The sequence below is a fragment of the Papaver somniferum genome, unplaced genomic scaffold (genome assembly GCF_003573695.1).
Source record: "Papaver somniferum cultivar HN1 unplaced genomic scaffold, ASM357369v1 unplaced-scaffold_21, whole genome shotgun sequence".
NCBI classification, from domain to species: Eukaryota; Viridiplantae; Streptophyta; class Magnoliopsida; order Ranunculales; family Papaveraceae; genus Papaver; species Papaver somniferum.
The window spans coordinates 9,365,739-9,381,243 of record NW_020631041.1 but is presented as its reverse complement, the minus strand read 5'-3'; the positions used below and the strand labels follow the sequence as shown (position 1 = coordinate 9,381,243).

Below are 15,505 nucleotides of genomic sequence, written 5' to 3'. Positions count from 1 at the left end.
TTTAAAAAAATTTCTTACGTATTTTCATAAATTCTGGAAAATAAAAAGGATATTGGTCGGGTGACTTGGGTTTTAGTTAGAAAACAATCTCCAAAATTTCTCTTCTGTTTTTTTTAACTTTTCTTGCCACCAAAATACTACACTTAATATGATGTTTTATGACTAATTATATAAAAAAACTTTTTATTAATTTAATTAGTAGCTAATTAGATTATTAACACTAACTAAATGAGAGTTGTTTAGCCATTACGAATATATTTTAGATAAGGAATTTTTAAATTATTAAGAGATAGACTCGTTTTTATCCTATTAACGAAGCCCCTCTATTATAATGTGAAGCCCCTGTAATAGGCTTCTAAAACTAGGCACGGATTCAGGAAGGCCAGCAAGACCGACACTAATAGTCAAGCCCCCTCGTAGGTTCGCCCATGCGTACTAGTTTTTCTTTTCTTTTCTTTTTTTTTTTTGCTCGGTAAGTTCTCACTAACGGTAGTTTATTAAGATTTCACAACTTCCAAAAAAAAAAAAAATCTCTTTTCCGAACAGGATTCTTCCATTGATTTTGCTTATATATATATTAGCCTCATCTCTGATCAGCACATCACATCTCCATCTCTGTCAAGCATATATAAACTCTCTTTCAGTTTCCCTAAAGAAGAGAATCACAACAAAAATCCAAGAAGATAATCATCATGATGTTCACAAAGAGAATCAACTTAGTACTACTCATACTCCTAGTATTAACACCACCATACAGTTTCGCACGAAGCGACAGTGATCTTGTTCACAAGAATAACGAAAAAACTAGTACTTTTAAATACGACGTTCTGTATTCTGCCGTTATTGTGTTTGTGTTCTTAACAGTCTTCTTTTACATTGATGACCGACGTAATAAGCGACGTAATAATGATGCTGCTGCTGCTGCCGCTGCTGCCACCGCCGAAGGACTCAATCAATCAGCTGCTGCCCTGCAATTGTTACCGGTACTGGTCTACTCGGATTTTCAGAAGACGAATCATGCAGGAACAGAAAAGAAAGAGTGTGCTATTTGTTTAACCAAGTTTCGGGATAAAGATAAACTGGTATTATTACCGTGCAAGCATGTCTACCATCCTCATTGTATTGGTACTTGGTTTATTTCCAAAGTTACGTGTCCTCTTTGCCGGTCTGACCTTAAAAGTGCGGTTGCCGCCAACATGGTTTAAATTCTGTTTTTTTTTTGTAATGTAATTTTCATTAATAAAGAATTTGTTGTTGCCATTTTACGAAATACAAGTAGAAATTTTGATTCAGCAGCAGGTCATCATAATATATATACAAGTAGAAACAAAACACACACAAACTTAGCTGATATATGCTTTACCAATTCTGGAGGTCAGGCCGATTCATGGGACGGAATTATACTGCACGATGATTCCTCATATTTGTGCTGGTACTTGCACCTGGATGGACTTGGGAAAGAGCCTCTGCCTCTGCTGCACTGATTAATTCAGGGATTGTCTTTTCTTTGACCTTATTATGTCTTGGATCAACCCAGTTGTTTGCCCGGAGATCCAGAAGATTGAGAATCATGAACTTCAACCGTGTTTCCAACTGGGGATGTGTTGTCGTTGTTAGTACGTGCCTTGCTGGATAACTCGTCCACCTCCTTACCAACTATGTTTATAAATAAGCATATTGCCTCAACATCATTTGGATCCAGTAACTGATAAAGAATATGATGTGCAAGAGATATCTGCAGAATTGGATAACTAATTTGCTTCATGAGCTCACAAATAAATTGCATGTCTCCAAGATTTCGTCTTCTCTCTTTATATCTAACATCTGAAGAGACCCCTGTCACAATCCGCTGCCTGGTTTCTGCTACCTTCCTGGTCTCATTCTCGAACGCTTCCTGGCATTACGCTTGACTGTGATTTCTTGCCACACGCACTCATCAGGAACTGATGGGAGCCCATGTGGAGGAAGTGACAGTTCATGGCATAGAAAAGCATATAAAGGACAAAACATTGGCTCCGTCAAAGCCTTGTTGAAAATCAGAGACGCAGCGCCGTCTAAGATGTTTAGGGTTGTGTCCCTGTATCAATAAGTTGGCCTTTCAGAAGTGTATAAATCTCCACTGTCAGTTTGTTTAATATACCTCTAACTCTTCTCAATATACGGTGGACATCCATGAACCTCAGCCTTTATAAGACAAGGAGGAATACCTACAAAGAAAAAGAAAATAAGTTGTCATACAGTCAAAATAAAAACATCACAAGTAGAGTGTTGTCATACAGGAATCTTTAACAATGTCATTAACTCATGGATCAAGATCCCTTAAAGGTACTCTCCACAATTCCCTATAAATTTCGCAAGGGTGATGAAACACATAATGAAACAAATTTCAATGTTTTGAGTTTGAACTATAATTAATAAACATAAACAACTGATTAAATCTGAAATTTAGTGTTTCAGAGAAACACAAACAATCAGAACAAAGATAAAGATAAAGAATAGGTGCTGAACTGAAAAACGTACCTCTGGGATACAACTGTTGTCTGCCATAACCGGAAGGGATGGATTAGGAGGATCAAGAAGATCAGTGCATGTAATCCCTGGTTATTCTTCAGTAACACAAATTCCTCCTAGTCCTAACATTTCCAATAAAAAGGTCAACACAGCTCTCCTTTTCGAAGCCACAACACCAACCCCAACTTCAAGTAGTGCCGAGTACGCTGCTCGATGTCTCATGTTAGAACAACACGATGGATGCAGTTGAAGAAGATGTGCAGAAGCTACCATAACCACCACCAATAATATATACAAGTATAGACTGTCTACCAAAAACGAAGCCAAACAGATAAACAAACACACACACGCGCACACAGATAGCTGCACCTGATAAGGAAACTCCAAGTCTTCATTACCAACCCCAGCAAGTTTTCAATTTCAAATCATCATTGCATCACCAATGGTGAGGGTCAGGTTGGTTCTTGGGATGAAATTGTACTGCCCTATGATTCCTCGTATTCGTGGTAGTACTTGCACCTAGATGGAGGTGGGAAAGAACCTTTGCCTCTGAAGCACTGATTAATTCAGGAATTGCCCTATCTTTGACCTTATTATGTCTCACATCGACCCATTTGTTTGCCCGGAGATCCAGAAGATCATGAATCATGAACTTCAACCGTGTTTCCAATTGGGGATGTGTTGCCAGCACGTCTTTTAGCCAACCGAAGTAAGTTTCATGCCACCTGTGATACTCATTTGGGGACTCATTGGACAGTTCTTTCCTCTTTGACACCCAAGTGCACCATTCATCCAGTTCCTTACCAACTGTACTCAGCAGTAAACATACTGCCTCAACGTTTGCCACGGCATCATTTGGATCCAACAACTGCCCAAGAATCCTATGTACAATAAACACCGGCAGAATTGAAATTTTTTGCTTCAAGAGCTCACAAATAAACTGTATATCTCCAAGATTTCGTCTTCTCTCTTTATATCTATCATCTGAAGAGACCCCCGTCGTAATCTGCTGCCTGGTCTCTGCTACCTTCATATTTTCAAGCTCAAACGCTTGCTGGCATTTATTCACGAGGATACGCTTGAAAGTGATTTCTTTACCCACACGCTTATCAGAAGGAAATGATGGGAGCCCATCTGGAGGATCTAAGAGCCAGCTGCATGACAGTTCATGACATAGAAAGGCGTACAGAGGACAAAACATTGGCTCCGCCAAAGCCTTGTTCAATATAAGAGACGCAACGCCTTGTAAGATATGCAGGGTTGTGATCCCTGAATCAATAAGTTGGGTTCTCAAAATTTTGTACTTCTCCACTGTCAGCTTGTTCAATATACCTCTAACTCTTCTCAATATACGTTCTTCGTGTGACAAATTACCCCTCACGGTGGACATCCACGAAACCTTGGCCTTCATTAGACAAGGAGGAGGAACATGTCCTTCTCCTACCTATTAAAAAAAATGATAATAAGTTGTCATATAAAGAACCCTAAAGGTACTCTACACTACTCCAGATAAGTCCCCCAAAGGTGAAAGTGAAAACACACAACGAATGCTGTACATATTTCAATGTTCTGAGTTTGAAGTATGATAAACAGAAAAAACTGACCAAACAATCAGAACAAAGATAAAGAAAGAGTGCTGAACCGAAAAACATACCGTTGGGAATGAACTGGTGTCTGCCATAACTGAAAGGGGTGAACAGGAAGGTTGAAGAAGATCACTGTACATGGAATGAATATTGATTGTGAGAGTTGGAATGTCTTTCTCATTAAACTGCCACTCAAAGCAAAGTGCCAAGAAAGTTAGGTATCAAAAATGATAAAAAAGAAAAGGAAAGAAGAAAAAGAACCAGTTATTCCCACCCAAGAATTTACTTCTATACTCCTCCTGCAATCTGCAAATCTTACCTGAAAAAGGAAAGTCAAAGTAACAGTTGACTTGGGTGTAAATATCCAACCAATGAAACTTCATGGCTGGTGTAACTTGTTTGACTTTAACCAAATGACATTGAAAACTTCCTGTCTGTGGATAGAAATCTTCATACTCCTTATCTTTTTTTCTTCCATCAAAACTCAAATTAGTAACAGAGATTGGAGCTCCAATCCTTGAGGAGGAGGAGGAGAAAAGCAGCCGCGCGCGGTGGTTTTTCTCTCTTGCAGCATCATCTCAATGGATACCTTATCTTCTTCTGTCAGCACAAACCTTCAAATCCCTGGTTATTCTTCAGCAACACCTCGAGAACTTCATTACCAGTACAAGCCTATTCAAACAACAACACAACAGCTTCCTCCAAATTCTTACCTTTCCAATAAACCAAGGTCAAAATCTAGCAGACACGGATCTCCGTTTCGCAGCTACAACAACAATACCAATTTCATCACTTCTTCATCTTTTAACCACACAACCCAGACCTCATCATCACCAATCAATAAACCAAAACACACAGCCAAAGAAGTCAAGTACCGGGTATGCTGCTGCGCTGCTCGATATATCGCGTTGCAATAACACGCTGGATGTAGTTGAAAAAGATGTAAGGAGATTCAAGAGATATCTTCAGTACAAGGAAGTTCGGATGATGTTGATGGATCCTCAGATGGAAGATAAGATTAAAGGCGAGGTGGTTAAGGAAATAGCAGTCAAGGGAAAGTTTCAGAAGCATTTGGTCATGGTGGTGAAGATGTTGGTGAAGAAGAATAAAGTCTGGATGGTGAATGAAGTTCTGGAGGAGTTTGAGAGGATTTATGATGAGTTGATTGGAAATCAGGTGGTTTTAGTTTCATCTACTGAGAAGATGACTGAAGATCAACTGTTTGGAATTGCTAGAAGAGTGCAGAATGTCACTGGGGCTATGATGGTGAAGGTAAGGCATTTCATTACAGGAAACTCGCCCTTGTTTGCAGTGTAAATTCATCAGTCTGTGTGGTGTGATGAAACTTTAATTGCAGCTGTTCTTATATTTCAAGAACAAGGATTTCTTTCTTCGTATTCTGTGAGTTTTGATTGAGAAACAGAATGATGTAAAATAGGTGTGGACAATTTGTGTTATGAATTCTGGCAGCTTTTTGTTACAAAAAGCGGTATCTCTCTCTCTTTATTTTTATCAAAGTAAAGCCTTTTATAACTCCACTGTTTTTTGCCTATAGAGATAGGCCAGATTGGAAAAGAGTAAGTATCACTTTTCCAGTTTCGGTAAAAGTAATACTTTCACTTTTTCTTTTTTGCCTAAAAATAGGCCATATGTATCACTTTTCCTGGAACGGAGAGGATAACAACAAAGACCTATACAACAACAAAAAATACATTTCTCTGGTGTTTGTGTACTTCTGCAGCTTTTATCGAATACAGAAACCATTATTGAATAGAAACCCTGAACATACATGCAGTGTTCACTGCCATGTTGTAACGATTACGGACATGGAGAGCAGTGAACGGAGAAGTTAAGAAAGGCCAGTAGGATTAAGTGGCACTAAATAAAGCTATCGCATTCTACTGAAAGACATGAAACAGAATTTGATAATACAGATTGTAACCGACATGCAGATAACAACAACCTTCACATACTTATACGGGTCCATCTAGAGACGACATTAGCACACAACAAATTCTAACAAGCAACATAAACAGCTAAGGCCTGAACTAGCGTCTATGGTTCCTAAATACGCAGCATTCTAGCGAGACGGACAAGCAGCGCAAAAAATCTACCATTCGCTCCTCACCCTGAGACTCGGCCCTACAGAAAAGATATATGCAATTTAATGGTTACAGCGTCACTCTTCACTCCGCACTGCAGTAAACCAGAAAGGGATCGAACGTACGCAAACTCACTCCAATCAACGCCTGCCACCACGAGACCCACCACCTGATCTGGGACCAGGATGGCGAGCAAATTGTAACCTTAAAACGGCTGATTCACGGTCGTGCTCGTCGAATTTATAACCTGCAAAATCGAATCGGGTGATTTTACCTTGCGCATGTTAGGTCGCTCTAATCGAAGTGTATTATGATGCATGTAGACATGCTGATTCGAGAAGCGCAATTATACTACACCGGAAGAAAGTAACTGCTATAACAAGAGTCCAATACACCCCTACTGTATACGAGTAAAATACTAAAACAACTCTGGTTATCACCTCAACCAATTCAGTCACTCGTTACCTCAACCAATTCAGTCACTCGTCCTCAGGTCAACAACTAATTAAGGAATTCTGTACTACTACAACATCTCCCTCAATCTACTGCTGTCATATCACACTTATCGTGAAGAATGTGATTGACAGTTAATCGGAAAGGGAGGGTACCCCAGTAGGAAGTTAAATGGTAATGACAATGTTACACAGAGGCAAACCATGATGCCTGGTCAGTGACCACTAGATAAATCTAATTTTTAACAGGACACAGTCCCCATACTCAAGGGAAAGGGTTTTCCAGCTAAAGGGCAATTCAGGATACCCAGCGTGATCGGACAAAACGTTAGACTTTAGAACATGTATCATGGTCATGGACTCTACGAGTAGAAGGTATTGACATCATCACTATCTGTGTATGTTTTTCTGTTTCCTTCTTTATACCACGACTTTTAGAAAAACACATCAACCGGAGGATAAGCTTGCACAATTGCACCCTTTTCTTATAAATAACAACAGCTGACGTCATGTAGGCCATAATGCAAATACGTTGTTTATGGTAAATGGTATATAAAATAAGTTTGTACTGCTTATTGTAGCATGATAATAAGTAGCTAGGAGACAAGGTAAAATGAATTTGTGTATACAAATGGAGCTATGTTTCACATAAAGTGGAGAAAGAAGAAGAGTGAGCTTTTTATGTTCACCTTGTAAGGCGTCCATCGCAGTTGCTGCCTGCGCAGGATTGATAAAATCAACAAAACACAGGACAAGTGGGTCTCCTCCAGACTACAACAAACACAATTAGACTGAGACCATGAATACGAAACTAAAAACTTCACTATGTGCAAGGATAACGGATTAACTTACATGACGAGATTCCTTGCTCACAAGTCTCACTTCTTTAAAACCTACAAAAGGACGGAAGATATCTACGAGCCAAAGTGAAGGTCTAACAACTGATGACAAGATGAAAAAAAGCGTCCAGAGGAGGAGAAGCTCTCTGTAAACAAAGAAATACATGTAGATATAGTCTGCTAATATAAAGGATACGAGACACTTCACGTCGTGTACAATTTGCAGGCAACCCTTCCACAAATAAAGTGTTAGATGCATCTGGAGGAAGGGGAATCTCTTGTTTGATGCCTGGAAGTCCCATATCCCTGCTCTTAGGTGGAACCATGCCAGGATCAAAGCTCCGAAGACCAAGCATACGTGGATCATCTACCTGATGACTGAGCATTCCTCCACCACCTAAAGATCTACTAGAGTCTCCTCCACTAAACGGCGGAGCTTGCTGAATGAAATTCAAAACCATACAATTCAGTAACCCAATATAAGATACATAACGTACCAAATATCCAAAAAACACTCTTATCTAATGTAATTTCACTTACTCCTCCACTGCGCAGGTAACGATCATAAGCTGAGCCAATGGATTCAGTATCTCTAACGACTCGACCACCTCTTTCATCCTCACGGGGATAATAACCCGGCAATTCATGACCAGGTGGAATATCTACCAATGACCACATCACAATCATAAAAAATCAAAAAAACTGGACCAATTCATCAATCCATATACAAATATCGATGAACAAGGTAATAAAGCTTACAAAAAAACACAGAAAATTAACCCATCAGTCTAACATAAACCAAGTTATAGGAAATGTAAGAGGTCAAATAAGCTCAAGAACACTGAGCCTGAGCCAAAACCTAATTCTATACCAGGACAGAAAAAAAAATTGTTTTACAACCACAAAGATCCAATTTTTATCGAGACCCTTCCTAATACTGACCTCAAGAACCCTAAAATTAACATGAAAAACACTAATTTCAAGTAGGAAATATAGAAATTAATGTGAGAGATGGTAATAGGGTTTTTTACCATAATCAGGACGAGGGCGTTTTCCAGAAAGAAATGGTGGTAATGGTGCGGGTTGTCTTCCATCATTGTATCTCGAATAACCTTCCGCCATTGATTGATTCGATGATCAGAGAGTGAAGAAGGAGAAGAAGCTCAAGAGAGAGTGGGGAGACGAAAAAATAAAGTTTTAGTTTTTAGGGCAAACCGATGGATGATGGGATCAAGTAGGGCACGTCAGACTGCTTACTTTGATGTCCATTCAAATCTAACCGTTCATTGTTTATGTAATAGCATGTCTTCTGATTTTATCTCCATCTAACCGTTCATTTTTGGTGAAAATTGGACACAAATGAAAATAGGGGCACGTTGAGGTAAAACCGGCCGGCGCCGGTTATCCGGTCAAGTTGAACTTTTTTGAATTTTCAGAAAATGGAAAAATCAAATGAGGGGATTAATATACCTAGTTTAATTGGGGCCCCAAAAAAACAATTAGGGCCTCCGCCAATTTATACCCACTCCAAACAACACAGGGGTTCCAAAGTATAGTGAAAAGACTATTTTGCCCTTCACTAATAACTAATCTTAAATTCATAGTTAACTCTTAATACATTACTAGATGAAGAGAAAAAACAAACAAACCCCCCATCTCCCTGTCGACTCTTCCACCATTAATGACTACATCAAAAAAAAAAAAAAAAAAATCTTCACCTGATTAGTAGGTATGTATGTGAATTAAAACCCCTTAATATATTTATTGGTTGCATTTAATTTGATGTGTTGATCGTAAAATTAGGTTTTTTAACCAATAAATTGCAGTTACAGAAGAAGGGTCGTCGATCTGAATAATTATATACCCTAACGATTTTTCATATGCACGTAGAGACTATGAAAAATCGTTATGATATATGCTGTAAAAGATAACGACCCTTCTTCTGGTATTTAAAAAGAAATTATCCTAGATTAGAGTCGTTACCATGTTATAGAATCATATGACGATCATCTTTGTGCTAAAACACATGTTTATTGAATATTTGACCACTGAGATGTTTTTAATCACCAGGCTTACGACCATAAATATACATTGCTTAAGGGGACTGCGTTGGTACCATGTGATCATTCTGGGAATATTACTTTTGACATCTTAAATATACGAATGATATAAGTATAATTTGAACCGTGAAACAAATACGCATTGTAAGAAATTATACGTAAAAACACAGACCCAGAAGACCAATATTTCTTAACTTTACGAGTATACTAGACACAAAGTGGACACCACAAACTTTATAAAGGCACCACTAAAATAATGAACAAAGACATGAGCATCACCTTCTTCCCATTGACCACACTCTAAAACTAACTGAGAAACTTCTTCAAAAACCTTTTGTTTGCGAAGATTTTTCATTGTCAAATGTAAATTTATGCTTAGTTCCACCTGATGTTTTGTGAATCCCAATTCTTACGGTATTAAAATGGACAGGGTCATGAAGGTTGTTGGGATCTGGAGGTGGTAGGTGATTATATATTTTCCTGGGGTTGTAGTAATGAAGTGGTAAGGATGGTTCGAACTCTAAGACTTGTGAAGGTGAAGGATTTTTAGATTTATAAAAATTATATACAAAAATATTGACAAATTGGTAGAGAGGTACTGGGACTAGGATTCCGTCAAATTCATTTCTTAAGGTTCAAATAATAATTCTTTTATCAATAATAGCTCGAAAAATATATTAAATATATCGACTCTAATTTATTGTCAAGATAGATTCTCACAATATTAGGTGTAAATGTCAAGCATGGGACATCAAATCATCTAAGCTAACCATGACCCATCAAATCAAATCACAACTAATTAATTTAAATCATAATTTCAATTAAAATTAATGCAAAAGTCATGAAAAGAATTAAATATAATTACCCAAGTATGAAATAAGGCTTCCTCCATCGCCCCAGTGTTGGGATTTAGCTTCTCATATTAATCATAATCTCAAAATACATGTATGTTGCTCAAAAGTTGATTAAAATGATAAAAATGAGTAAAACAGTGAATGTACGACCCACATAAAGCGTCACAAAAAGAACGATAAGAGACAGGTGCTGCTGATGTTTAGACTGCGCTGCGACCCACGGATTGCGTCTTAGACACTATTGATAAACCACTGTCCTTGCGAGTCCGTTCTTCGTGTTCTTGGTGTTCTTCATCATCAGCAGCAGCAGCAACAGGGTTTCATCAACTCTTGATTTCTGCTTCTCTGGACCTCCTCTCGACCCCAAACTCTCGACAACCTTCTATGCTAACCCAAGAGTTATATTTATACACCTTTGGACCAAGAATAATTTCTCATTAATCCAAAAAATCTTCCCATTACTCGGCAGTGAATGAAAATATTCCCGATATCTTTTTTCTTTAATTCTCTGATTTGTTACGGATTGTTCCCTGTTTTATCTCTTCTCACGCGTCATCCTTGAGCTGTAGGGATTGTTTCCAGCCAATAGAATCAACCCATGCACGTCTCTTCCATCCAAGAATTCCAAGAATAGAATATTTTTCCTATTTTAGAATATCTTCCCTGATTTGATTACCACCGGTTATCTAACCAATTTTGACCGAATCCAACACCCATACCAGCTCTATCTAGGCCCTAGGAACAAACCCATTTAATTTGGGCCATCGAATCTCACTGGAACACCTTCAAATCCTCAACCCTAGTCACGGCAGTTCAAGAACAATTTTTCCCGCCAATTTTTGGTTTTTGAATTTGGGAAGAAGATGTCCTCCCCCTAACCAGAACTGGGGTGCGAATAGCAGCTGCCTTGGGTGACCTGGGGGTGCCCCTTAGTAATTAGGTTACCCCTTATCCAAAAGCGAGAGTCCGAATAACACTTGTCCTCCGGGGGTGCCAAAATCAACTTTCGAGCCGAATTTTCCAAAAATGTTTATTTCCTAAAAATATATAAAAACACAATATTAGTACAAAAATAGAGTTCCAACAATACGGACATTTAGGACAAATTAGACACAAAAATGTGTCTATCAGTAGGTGTGGGGGAGCTACAACTCCCATAGCTGGTTGAACTACAATTCCCGCCATCTGTAATCAAATTAAATTTGATTTTCCCTTAAATCTGTAATCAAATTTGTAAAAAGAAAGACCAGATTAAATCTGCATACCTCTAGGAGAGAGATCTGAAATTCAAATTGATCCTCACGATTTGAAAATTTTGATATATTTAGAGAGAGAAAACGCAGTGGTTGTACGGTTTGAAATTTCCGACACATTCAGAGAGAGAAAACGCGGTGGTTTTAAATTTCGAATTTCACTCGACACCACTCTTTTCCGTCCAACAAAACTAAGATGAAAATCTGAATAATTTCAAATTTCACTGTCCACTCTTTTCACTTATGTTAATCCTTGTAATGGGAAGGAAGAGGGAAAATAGTGATAAAGCAAGGAATTACTGAGAGGAGGAAGTAATTGCTGATTAAGATTTCAACCTATAATTCAAATAGAGGTAGTTTCTTTCTTTTTTGTCTATTTATAGATCTTTCAATTTATTGTGTTTGCTTTAAATTTTTTTTCAAAGGGAAACCCTAGTTATTCACATATCAATATTATATGATATTAATATTCAAAGACTTTTATATACCATATTTTACCTGTTAAGGATGACTCCAGAAAAAGAAAGAAGAAAAGTGTAGACAAGCTTTGAACTTGATATTAATATTACTAAATTACCCCAATCAACTCTTAATAATAAACCTAAAACTAAAATCAGTTTTCATTTCTATCTCATAAACCGATTCTCCATCTCTTCTACTCCCTCTTTTTTTTTTTTTTTTTGAAACCAAAAATCGACGATTCAAAAACGATTAATCGTTTTCTTTCATCTATAAAATGTCGAAACCATCAAGATACAAACAAGCCACTGAAATCACTTATCCTAGTGACTGTAATCCCAGAATTGTTAAAGCAATTGTAAACAAACCGAAGAAGAAAACGGTTGCTCGAGAAGAAGCATCTATAATCGAACAACAACAGGAGGAAATGGGTCGAATCAGGTACTTTTATATCAACCCAATCCTCTAAACTAGGTTTTAGTAACATGCAAATCGCTTAGAAATCAAAATTTTTGAAATCAAAATGTTCTGGGTTTTACAGAATCGGATTATGTTAGAGTACATGTAAACCGATTCTGTTTAGAAACGGATTATGTTCTTGCTCACATAAACCGATTGTTCTGCATGTGAATAGGAATCGGAAAATTTTAGTGTATGAATAGCCCGATTCAGTTATGGTAGGGATAACCGTTGTTTCTGTAACTTTTTTTCGTTAGAAACGGATTACATATGTGTTCACAAAAACCGATTGTGTAGCCTTTGAATTCTTATATGCTTAGTCAATAATCGGACTTTATATGTATATCGAGAAAAACGATTAGTAGAATCGGTTTACATTAGCACTTAAAAAATACGATTGTTGGTTTTATTCTTAGAATCGGATTACATGAGCACTTGAATAAACCGATTGGTTATTTTTTATGTTAGGAATCGGATTTTATATGTATATCGAGTAAACCGATTGTGTACCTTGATTTAAAAAATGCATTCGATTCCATTGTTGTTTGTCGCTTAACTCTGTATTCTACAGGCCAAACAAGGGCAACCAACAAAAGCAAGACGAAAAGAAATATAAGAGGAAATATGACCTTGCTTCTCCTAAGCCTTCGGGACCTCGTCGAAAAGACGGTCAAAATTTGAATGCTTCCCACCGAAGGGCCACGGGGAGTAAAGCCAAAGGGATCAACATCAATGACCCACCACCTCAAGAAGAGCAACCAACACATGAAGAATCTGATTCTGATACACCTACTGAACAAGAAGGTGGTGATAGAGAAGCTGCTGAAGAAGAAAGTAATGAGGAGGAGATGAATGAAGAAGAAACCGGTGGAAAGGAAAGTGATGAAGAATAAATTGCTGGAAAGAAAGGTGGTGAAGAAGAAAATGATGAAAGTAAAAGTGATGAAGAAGAAGGTGAGGATGAAATTAATTAATGAAGAGATAGGAAAAGTTCAAGAACATGTTCAAGAACAAGTACAAGGTAGAGAAGTTCAACAACAAGTCCAAGGAGGAGACGCTCAAGAACAGGGTAAGACAGATGGTAAGAAGAAAGATGGTTCAAAGAATAAGAAAGGGGACCACATGCCCGACCCGTTGAAGATGTTTTCTCGCGGCCCTAATGATCCCCGTTTACGGATTACCCGGCGATGGAGGACAAATGTTATGGGGGTACAAAGGCAGTTGGGCCGTCGTCGTTTGCCATACAATAGTAAGTAAATAAACCTTATGCTATGTAACATAAAAATTATTTTTCGTGTACTGTTTTGAATGTTTTCCATCAAGTTTGTTTTGTTTTATAGTCAAGGATGTCATTCGTCTAATGAAGCCAGGAACGTCAGTGAGTATGATGAGGAAATGGCCACTGGAAGCAATAGAATCAACCGTTGGAGAAGTTCCGGAAGTAATCGATCTAGTCAACTCTATGGGGTTGATACCCGCGGTCGAGAATTCAGACCTTGGTTACGACAAACCTCTTTGTTTCGCCTTTGCCGAGAGATATTACGGGGAAACAGATACTTTGCATCTTCCGTTTAGAGAACTGACGATAATTCCAAATGATGAGAAGTTCAATACAAGGCTAAGCATAGAAGGTAAAGCCGTGAAGCACAAAGAGTACGCGCAAGAGCTTGATTGGGACAAGATTTACGCGTTCACCAAGGATGTGTTCCAATGGGATGAGGAGAGGACCAAGTCAGAGATGCTGGTAGGCAAGGCAAAGCAGAGGATATTCCATCTCTCGAAGCTGAGGGACAACTTCATGGGAACAAAGACGCTTCGTGCTGAGGGAAAATAGGTGATGCCGGAACGTATTATCGCCACGGCCAATGCGTATGTCCTCTACGTCCCGGGAGCTGTTATCTTCCCCGACGTTTCCGGTTCCCGTGTGAGCGCCAACTTTATCCAGCTGTTGCAACCATTTGACAAGATTCGCGAATACTCTTGGGGCACTGCCATCCTTGCACACTCGTCAAACGAGTTGAGAAAGGCTTCTAGGGCTCAAAGGAACCAAATCAGAGGGAATATGGCTTTTCTGCAGGTGTGGATATATTTACACTTCCCAATATTTGCTCAAAGGGCTTTTGAGAACAAGGAGTAGGACCACGGGAATTATGAAGACATGTACACCTACAGAAGTAAGCCGAAGAACCAAAAAAAGGATTATCTGAAGTTGAGATGCCAGTTGGACAACTTGACGACGAAAGATGTTGTCTTTGATCCTTACAAAGAGGATTTGGCTAAAAGAAAAGGAAAGAAGGTTGGGTGAGAAGAGAAAAGTGATTATTTTGGACCTTTATTTCACCCAAGAGGATATGTAATGTACAACCCGACGAGAGTCGCAAGACAATGCGGTTACGTACAAAAAATCCCAAAGGATCACAAGATGTTCAAGATCAATGAGAAAAAAACCAAATCATATGATAATGATATTGACATTGTTCACAAGCCTTTACCATCATGTGATTATTGGGAAGACAGAGCGTTTCACACATATCTTCTGGATGGTCGATCTCGAACAGATGATGATGCAATTCCGGGTTACATGCCGTGGTACCTAAATCTGTCGCATACTCGAGTGATATGAGTAGATGAGAGGCCCAAGATAGAAGACAAAGATACGACTCTCGAATGCCTGGTGCGTATTGTTACTCAATTACGATTTTGTTAATGTTATTAGCTTTTTTTGTTGAATGTTTGTTGTTTAAAATGGAAACAGAGAAGCCGAGTCGGGTAATTGATAACCCAAGCAAAGCTACATATCAGGGAAGGGAAAAATGTTAAGGCCAATGAAAAACTGATTGATGAATTGAACAGTCTTGAAGATGTAGAAGCTGGTGCAAAGTTTGGGGAGCTGGAGGAGGATGAAGAGGAGCCAAAGAAGAAGAGGAAGA

General features: G+C 38.5%; 2 protein-coding genes and 1 pseudogene across 6 annotated transcripts; 1 reads left to right on the top strand and 2 right to left on the bottom strand.

The window, feature by feature from the left end:
* Positions 1–702: 702 nt before the first annotated feature.
* LOC113339771 (eukaryotic translation initiation factor-like) lies at positions 703–4,272 on the bottom strand. Of its 2 annotated transcripts, XM_026584997.1 has the most exons (4): positions 4,166–4,272; positions 2,521–3,955; positions 1,364–2,207; positions 703–1,208 (listed from the first exon to the last, which is right to left on the bottom strand). In XM_026584997.1, exons 1-2 carry the CDS (start codon positions 4,235–4,237, stop codon positions 2,948–2,950), a joined length of 1,080 nt encoding a protein of 359 aa, XP_026440782.1. In that variant the 5' UTR covers positions 4,238–4,272; the 3' UTR covers positions 703–1,208; positions 1,364–2,207; positions 2,521–2,947. The 2 variants fall into 2 exon arrangements, with proteins under 2 accessions (XP_026440782.1, XP_026440781.1); XM_026584996.1 differs by lacking the exon at positions 703–1,208 and having other exon boundaries at positions 1,226–2,207.
* Positions 4,273–4,622: 350 nt separating this feature from the next.
* Positions 4,623–5,738, top strand: LOC113339773 (annotated as a pseudogene).
* Positions 5,739–5,970: 232 nt separating this feature from the next.
* Positions 5,971–8,674, bottom strand: LOC113339772 (RNA-binding protein 1-like). 4 transcript variants are annotated; one of them, XM_026585000.1, is made up of 7 exons: positions 8,522–8,674; positions 8,031–8,152; positions 7,687–7,930; positions 7,504–7,565; positions 7,341–7,422; positions 6,325–6,446; positions 5,971–6,239 (listed from the first exon to the last, which is right to left on the bottom strand). In XM_026585000.1, the coding sequence occupies exons 1-6, from the start codon at positions 8,610–8,612 to the stop codon at positions 6,340–6,342; spliced, it is 708 nt and encodes a 235-aa protein (XP_026440785.1). In that variant the 5' UTR covers positions 8,613–8,674; the 3' UTR covers positions 5,971–6,239; positions 6,325–6,339. The 4 variants fall into 4 exon arrangements, with proteins under 4 accessions (XP_026440785.1, XP_026440786.1, XP_026440784.1 ...); XM_026585001.1 differs by having other exon boundaries at positions 6,335–6,446; XM_026584999.1 differs by having other exon boundaries at positions 5,971–6,446.
* Positions 8,675–15,505: the final 6,831 nt, after the last annotated feature.